Source organism: Rhagoletis pomonella, unplaced genomic scaffold (assembly GCF_013731165.1).
Source record: "Rhagoletis pomonella isolate Grant_MI unplaced genomic scaffold, Rhpom_1.0 Rhpom_scaffold_00004, whole genome shotgun sequence".
Classification (NCBI taxonomy): Eukaryota; Metazoa; Arthropoda; class Insecta; order Diptera; family Tephritidae; genus Rhagoletis; species Rhagoletis pomonella.
The window spans coordinates 52334736-52343736 of record NW_023458558.1 but is presented as its reverse complement, the minus strand read 5'-3'; the positions used below and the strand labels follow the sequence as shown (position 1 = coordinate 52343736).

General features: G+C 36.5%; 2 protein-coding genes across 2 annotated transcripts in view; both read left to right on the top strand.

The window, feature by feature from the left end:
* Nucleotides 1–391, top strand: part of LOC118738257 — a 1244-nt gene extending 853 nt beyond the window's left edge. The window contains exon 3 of the mRNA XM_036469182.1: nt 52–391. Coding sequence (XP_036325075.1) covers nt 52–391 — 340 coding nt within the window. The remainder of the gene's footprint in view (nt 1–51) is intronic.
* The window catches only part of LOC118737767, a gene marked incomplete in the record, with an annotated part of 3753 nt that extends 984 nt beyond the window's left edge, over nt 1–2769 (top strand). Inside the window, 3 exon segments of the mRNA XM_036468512.1 lie at nt 449–517; nt 1693–1875; nt 1930–2769. Of these exon segments, the coding sequence (XP_036324405.1) occupies nt 449–517; nt 1693–1875; nt 1930–2618 (941 nt within the window).
* Between the last annotated feature and the right edge of the window lie 6232 nt (nt 2770–9001).

Below are 9001 nucleotides of genomic sequence, written 5' to 3'. Positions count from 1 at the left end.
GCAAATTTTAAATTCTTCCACTCTGTTTAATGCGGGTGTAACACCGAAGAGAAATTCGAAGACCGCGGAACGTAAGCCAACTCCTTTTAGACCTAAGGCTACTGTTCCAAATAACGAAGAAGAAGAAGATTGTGAAGAGGGTGCACACTCAATAACAATAGAAGTTTCTAAAATGGAGCCTAAAGAAATTGTATTGCGTAGCATTCGCAAACGTTCTTTGTCCGTGTGCATTGGTAATACAGAAGCAGAAAATAGGCGCAAAAATGTCACATTTTATAGTCCTGCTAATCAAACGACTATATTGGAAGACTTGGACACACGCATTGTGCAAAGTGTGAAGAAAAATTACGGCGCAAAAACGGGTGGCAACGTATCATGTAAGCTTAAGTAGTTTATTGGTTAAATGGGCATTCCATGTTACGTTTTTCATACTTATTTATCATTGCAGTTGTAACTCAGCGTCGCAAACGGTCTATGTCCTTTGATGAGGCTTTGATAAATAAATCAAAATCTAGAAGTGAGTTTTTTGATAATATACTGTTACTCACAAAATTAAAAATGATTATTATTATTATATGATTAAAAAAATCGCAAAAAGAGGGCGGTAATTAATATGAGTAAAATAATTTAGTTTATCACTTAATCATTATTTAATTTAACTACATTTTTTTGAATCGCTTAAAAATGATTATTATTCAGTTTTATATTTTCGAACAAAGGAAATAATTAGTATTTTATTGTTATTTTTCCGATCACAAATAAATATTTTGTTATTTTAATTTTTTTTGCTCAGAGACAATTATTGGGTTTTATTTTTCCATTTAAAAATAATGATTATAAAAATTAAAAAGCCATACATACGCAACCAACTGAAATTTTGACGTGAAATATTTGTGACATTGCTTTTAGTAAAATGTTGCTACCTTTGAAAAGGATACATCGGAAATTAAACTGGTAGAACTTTTCAGTTTTTTGAATGCTCATTATTCTTAAGTGTAAAGATAAAAAGTAATAATAATTATTATCTTTGAGCGAAAAAATAAAAATCATAAGATAATGATTATTGATGATTTTTTGGTTGATTTTTTTTTTGGTAAAAATTTAAAAAGTAATGATTCTTTGCGGCCCTGCTCAAAAATCAAAGCGAAGTTTTAGACATTTGAAATTAGCATATTGCTAAACTAAAATTTAATGGGCTATAAAAATGCATTCCTTTTTTTTTTGGAAATTCTTTTAAAAAGTTTGCAATTTTGCTGAAACTTTGCATGCTTTATATGGGAAAAAATTGTCAAAAATCAACGCGAAATTTTAGTCATTTGAATTAAGCACATTATTATACTAAAATTCAATTGGCTATAAAACTTCATTCTTGAGTTTTTTTAGAAATTCTCTTAAAAAGTTGCAATTTTCCTGAAACTTTGGATGTATAAAAAAATCCCGAAAACACCATATGGAAAATATGTGTTGCATACTTGATTTTTTTTTTTAGAAATTCCTATTGAAAAGTTTGCAATTTTGGTGAAACTGCAGATTTTTCTTAATTTTCGTATACAGTTTCATTCTTGGACTTAAACTGGGTTTGATAAAATATAAAATATGGCTTATTAATATTAATATTAACAAAATGAAAACCGTACACTCATTTTTGCGAGTAACAGTACATCAGATTTTAACTTATACTATTTTAAACAGGCCAAACACCAAGCAAAATACACATGACACCACAGAAAGCCAAGGCAGCCCGTACAAAGTTGCCAAACTTTGCAGCAATACATCAAAAACATTTTGAGAAGATGGAAAATCTTGTGGATCATGTAAATCGCAAGGCAGAGCGAGCTAAAATACTCATCAACTCTGCTACTAAACAACGCGTTGGTAAGTTAATTGTCATTTGAAAAATAAACCACACTCATTAGATTATTTCCGTAGCGTCTGCACAAAAGGAAGCAAAAACTCAGCATGGCGTTGGTACTCCATCCGCCGTAGCAGAAAAACCCAAAGCTGTAAAGCGAATTGACTTACCGGATTCGTCCAACTCAACATTTACCCAAACAAGTAATACATCGTTGTATAAGGCAGTTGAGACAACACGCAAAGATTTGAATGATTCAAAACTTCCTATTCCACGTGTTGGTGTTTGCAAGCCGATGCTAGGTATGCAAACGGCCCAAAAAGAAAATCGTCAAGTAAATTTACCAGATCCACGGTTAGGTATAATTAAGCCACATACAACCACCAAAGCCAGCAGCAAAAATAAGCAATTGACGCCGGCAAAGAACGCGTTCAAACCGACACAAACACGTCAAGCACCCAAGCCAGCTTTCAATCTATCTACGGCACTAGAATCACATTTTAACTATACAAAGTTGGATGTCGCAACTGCATCATTTGCGAAAACCCATACCAAGGCCAAAAGCGCACCACCAGCAGCCATGTCGATTGATGAAAAAATAGCTAAACGGCGCCAACGTCACATGGATATGTTCAAGGCGCGTGGAGCGAATGCGCGTACTACTCCGGGTACGGCGGAAAAGAACTACGGGCAACTTATACGCGGCGTACGTTCAAATCGTAGATTTGAGCTGCAAATGGCGCATCGTAAGAATATGGAACATTAAATCGTTTACAAATGCATTCTATTTTTAACATTTACCTCTAGTTGTATGTTCTTTAGTTTACAGCTTTTCAGGCTTTATTAACCAAGTTTTGTATGAGTTTATTAATGTTTGACCTGGATGCGGTCAACAAGAATCACTTTAATCTTGAATATTCAATACATTAAATTTTAATTATTAATTTTTTTAAAAATTGTTATTTTTTCTCGAGTGAAACTACTTGCATTAGATATTCACAATTGGATAGGAAAGAGTTCAGCCAGAGACCAACACTGTCGAGCTTTTCGTTTTGACCAAAAATTCTTTCTAATTTGTTGTCACAGTGAAAATGCTTCTTCACTGCTCCCAATTAAGCGCTAGTCACGTCCAATTTAGCCATATGTAAGCGAGTATAAAATCTCAAACCTAATTTTACTTACCACTGCTACTGCTTTTGTCATTTCTATGTTTGTTTTCCTGATCTAATTTTATTTCAGAGTTGACAAAGTACATACCATTCATACATACCATACAAACATACCATACAAATATGAATGGTTTCCGGAACGTTGTGGCGAGCGAAATTCTGCTTTTCTTAAATGTTTCCCTTTTTGTTTGTGTTTCGGTTTGTTTACTGTGTGCCTCTCGTTCGGAAACGTGGCCAGTTCTATGAAATTGCGTTGTTTCACATCGTTAAGGTACTGCAAAAGATGGCGCGTAGGATAGGGGCAAAAAGGGATAACTTTTTTTTTTTTTATTCTTCATCGGACGTGTTCAACTTAATGTTGGCTGGTAGCTTACGGCTGTATAACTAGTTGAGGTAAAAGCTTTAGCAGGCGGCAGCGTTGATCCGGATTAACTCGGACTTAATCCAGATCAGTTAATTCTGTTTATGCTTTAACCAGCCGAATTAGGGTATTTCATGCTTTTTAAAGTGTTTGATAGATGTATAGATTTATTAATTTCATCCGAATCAAAGTAGATTTCGAGCTATTTTAAAACTTAATTACACGAAGCAAAATTAATACACCCGACTGAATTGCTTACTCTCTTATTTCGCTCTTTTTCAGGTTTACCTACCCGCTCACCACTATCTAATCTCCCACCCACTTATCCGCACATGCGCACAAGGTTAATCTTGCTTTTGCAGCCTACACACTCGGCACGTGACTTTTGTTTACTTTAAGCACATACCGATAGTGGCAAGTAGCTAAATAAAGGAATCGCGCAAATTTGTGTGTTTGTTGAAATGATTTCTCTGTAGTAAAATTAAAACTCTTTCGGCACACCGGCTGCGGTTTTAGCAACAGAGACATTGTCGTCAACATCTTCATCACATGTGTCAAGCGTGGCGAAATTCTGTGCTGAATTTTGCGTTGCTTGGTAACCTACTTTTACCAGCAGTGCACCGCATATTCTACTACTCAGGGATGCACATTGCTTGCATTCAAGTTTTCACGCATACAGAGAAACGTTGCTAACTGCATGATGTTGGCGCTTTGTGGCCTTTGGTGACGGTGCGCTTTGGCGTTCGCAAATATATGCATGTATTTCACAAAAAGTACTTGCGGGTGGGGGCGTGTAACCGTTTTATGATGAATATTTTTTTTCTTTTTTGCCCAGATGTAATTCCTAACTAGTAAGCATATGTATGTATGTATGTATGTACATGTTAATGCGTTCGCTCGCAGGTGTACTATGTATGTATGTAGTATAGTAATTGTGCAATTGTAATTTGCATTCGTTCTCCTTGCAACGCACATTTACATTCGGGCAGTGTTGTTGACGGAAGTATCTGAGTGCATAATCACGGCTCTCGTTTGCTCGCTCATTCGTTTAAATGGAATAGCTGGTGCTATGTACTATATTGGGTTTTGCTACAGGACTGAGATATAATGCGGTCTTTTCGTTGCCGCACCAACAGCGCAATGCAGCAGCAGCCATGTGACCTTGGGCTAATAACAGCTGCTATGCACATCCATGCTACGCATGTGGCCATTCATATTGTCGTTTAAGCTACAAAAGCGCGTATCGTCACTGTGCAAAACAGAGTAACTGACATTTGCTACCAAAAATTGGATTTGCTCACACAAGCTCATCGCTCAATCCTTATCCATTCGTCCTGAAATATACTGACCCGGAATGCGATTGCTTTATAAAAAAGAGTAGCATTCGAAATGTGAGTGTTTTTACTCTCGAGAAAATAATTTGTGCAGCCTTACTTACATACGCGGTTTTGTACTTTAAACGACGATATGCACATGCAGGGGCGAACTCAGGTAGGGGTTTTGGGATGGCAAAGAAGTACACTGCCAAACTTGAGGGGAAGGCAGGTGGTGGGGTGAGCTCCTTGATAAGAAAACCATTTTCAGGTAAATGTGTTTTTTAATATAAAATAATGCCAGGAGCAGGTATTAATGTACCTTTGTATTTTGGAAGTATTTTACAGAAAAAGTTTACTAAGTACATATAACTTTGTTTATACATGCAGTTAAAGAAACTTCATGAAAAGACCAGATTTTTTTAATTCAAAAAAACGGTGACACTTTTACCAGAATTTTTTTTTCAAGGAGATCACCCCCGCACGTATCTTCTCCTCGAGTTTGGCAGGGGTTTTCTTGGACACCCTGTATATACTACACGTATATCTCTTAATGGAGTTTTAAGATTTTCGAAGCTTTCGAAAGGGTAAATATAATTTGACTCAAATTTCTCCTTTCAACATTTTCCATGTTCAAAATCACTTAGAGTTTCAACGTGAACGCGGTGTTACTGATACAACTAATTTACCTATTTGGGAGAAAAAGTTTGTTTTCAAAGTCCGTGAATCACCAAAACAACAATTAAGGCGCTCCGACGCAGAGGACCTTGCTGCATCTAATTTTAGAGTGAGTCACCAAGTTCCACAGTGCCCAGTATATAATGATGTGATAGATAAAAATCCTATTGGAGTTTTACTACCATACAAAATGGTCCCTGCTGCAAGTTTTAAGAAAATTTGACCACCGCTGTTTTCAAGATGTATTTGCCACATGCAAATACATATCGTGTAAGAACACCTTTACAGGTATTTTTTCAATGTACATACGGAGCATAGTCCAAAAACATTCCTAGCCCGATTCGTGCACATAGGCGCAACTTCATGTGACACTTGCTTCCAGTGGAACGCTCCTTCTTAAGAATAAATAAATCATAATTACGAAGAAAAAATGGGGAACAAATATTAAATAGTTTAGCTACAATTCTTTCTTTTAAAGACGAAGCAGTAGAGAAATGTGATTTCAAATTTTTTTCTGTATACATACAGTGACGAACAAACCTATTGGCACAGTGAATTTTTCGCAATATATGTAAAGATTTTTATTCTAATTTATTTTCGATAATTTTTTATAAAAATATAGTTCATCCTGAATACACCAAAAACTACACAAATGAAATCTCTAAACTTTGTGGAAAACTCCGGAAATTTCAATAAATTTGCATAATAATTTGAAACTTTGTATTCAGATTTTCTAGAAAAAATTTTAGTATGCAGTTTTATAGCCTATTCAATTTTAGTATGACAAAGTGCAAGTTTGAATTTGCTTGAAAATCACGTTGATTTTTGGCAATTTTTTCACGCAGGTTCTTCCATTCAAAGTATGTTCGACAAATATTTTTTGTATGGAGAAAATGAGCGACACCTTCCACTAAAAAAAATCTCTATTCTTTCTAAAAAACTGAAATCAAAAATGCAAATTAGTATGCAAGTTTATTAAATTTTCCTTAATTTTGCACAAAGAGAGATTTTACTTTTACGTTTTTTGGTGTAGAATGAACTATATTTTTATAAAAAAAAAAATTATCAAAAATAAATTAGAATAAAAACCTATGCATATATTGCGAAAAATTCACTGTGCCAATACTTTTGTTCGCCACTGTATGTTAGCGCTCGAATTTAAAAAATTTAAATATAGGCATATTTGGTGGACCTGATTTAATGAAAGAAAGAAATTTTTTATTTTACTACTTTAGCTCATTTCACCTAGTACCCTTGTATTTTTTGTTCCCCATGTAATCTGTTTGCTAAAAAGCTGAAAGTACAATGATGGTCGGTTAATCGACTGGAGACCGCATTGTGGCCAGCAGCTTGTGGCCATTCCCGGAAGAGAAACTAATTTGCATTTGGTTCGATTACGATTTTGCGAATGTATGGGAGTGGATTTTGTAGTTTTAGCACTAGTGACTAGAGGTTGGAGTTGTTTAGGTACATACCTGATTGTTGTGTATGTATGTTTGTGTGTATAATAGGTAGATGTGGGTGAATAACCACTAACTAAAAGTGTACATATTAGCATTTATGTACTGTTGTTGTTGTTGTAGCGGCTACAACAACAGCATTTATGTACTCGTATACCCTGCTTATGTACTCGACCAAAATTAAACGTTCGTCAGGAAATGCGAAAAACTATTTCGTAGCACATTACCTTAAGTTTTTTCAACAAGTTATAAAAAAAAATTTACTCAAGATTTTGCTGAAAGGTAAATAAAAACTGTGTGTACGTTTTTAGTGCTTGATTTCAAAAGTGTCAAATTTAGAGTTGTGTCACTTTTGAAGATCGTGTACGATATTTCTGTCAGTTCAGATATTGGTGTAGAAGTTGTAAGGCTAAAAATTCACTTAATGAAAGCTAAAGAGTTGTGACTAAATAAATATTTTGATGAGGAGTTTGATATATGTACACTAGGGTGGTCCAAAAATAGTAAAGTCGGAACTGTAATGCTCTCACCCCCTAGGATTGTTCTATATTCAAAAAAAGGAATAGGGGTTTCCTTTTTTGAAAACAAAAAATATTTAGCGGTCGCTCAAAGCGCTCAAAGTTTTCCATGTATTTTTATATGGGGAAAATAAAACTTTTCGTAGAAATGGCATAGAATTCTTGAAAGTCAATATTTTTCGATCGAAAAACTCTGGTTCTCTTCAGGAGACTTTCAATAATAATACCCAATTGTTTATTTAACCACCTTTTAATACTAACGATTATTTATTGGTCGCCCCATAGTATTTTGCGTGAAATTGCTCTCGAAATTTCCCAAAGTCTGCTCATTTTTGTTAGACCGGCATTATGAGAGATTTGTAGAGCAGACGCGTTAAAAGTTTCCATTTTAAGGATCTAACCTTGTTTTGGAATTGCAAACTGTCCCAATCGTTGTTCGTCCGTGGAGCAACAACTCGTAGCAGAATTTCTTGCCATGGTTAGGTGAAAAGCATGCAAAGGTAGGAGCTACCTTAAGATTTGTTCGAGAAATATGTAGGTTACACAAGGAGTGGCTTGTGGCACCATGCAGATCGAGTCAAACGGCATCCTTTAGCACCCAGTGAGCTTTTACAGCGCTATGGAGTCCACCTGCTCAATCAAACTCCCGAGCCCTTCCCCTTGGGCTTGAGCTAAGTTGCACTACCCCGAGACCGGGATGGATTCGTGCCAGCTATCAGCTTATCCAGTGGCTTTGCCGATAGCACGGCACTAGACCAGATCGGTATCCTTCCCCTTCTATTGTACACCACGCACAAGCGCAGGCCCGATAAAAAGCATAACGTGGCGATAAACTTCTTTAGCTGGCCATTATAGCAGCAGCTCATCCCGTCCGGACGCTTGACTGAATGAGCATAACAATCGTTGTAAGGTCGATCGTTCGAATCCATGCATTCTGGATCCAAATTTGGAAATTGGCAACTGGTAAACCAGTATCAGCGGAAGAAAAGGGAAGAGGAGCGCAATGACTTCTCTCAGAACCGAAGAATGCGTGAGCTATTTTAGACGGTAGTTCGACTTAACGACAGAGGAACAGAAGGCTGCACTGCATACGAGAACCTAGTGTGCTTCTAGCTTTCACTGGCGATGAATATCAGGTGACCATCGGGAAGCCGAACTTTTTAAAAGACGATGAACTACACACACTGTTGCTGTAACACTTGGAACAAGCCAGGGTAGAATGTCTCACTAAGGTCCTTAAACTGTCGTTGGCCATTGTCATCAATAGTTACCTAGGGAAGTCTGGAAGAGTGGTTCCACTACTATAACCCAAGAAATGAGCCAACGAAGGGGATCTTATGTCAGTTCCTTTTCATTTAACGGCGTAAACACTTAGATAACTAGTTGGAGCGTTGGACTTCTCGATAGCTGCTGATACCCTTGGTCACTCATAAAACGATACTGGGTTTAAACATTCGAAAATCCTCAGCAACTTTTTGATAACTATTATCGAAACCCTTAGCGCGGTTTCCTCTCCCCACTTCTGTTTAATTTCTATGTACATATCTTGGCTCCATCAGCCCCCTTCGACGATTGGTCGATATTAGGGAAAATATACGGCTTTCTCCCCGTAAACTTCGTTAACGGAGTTCAATCACCATCCATAGCAGA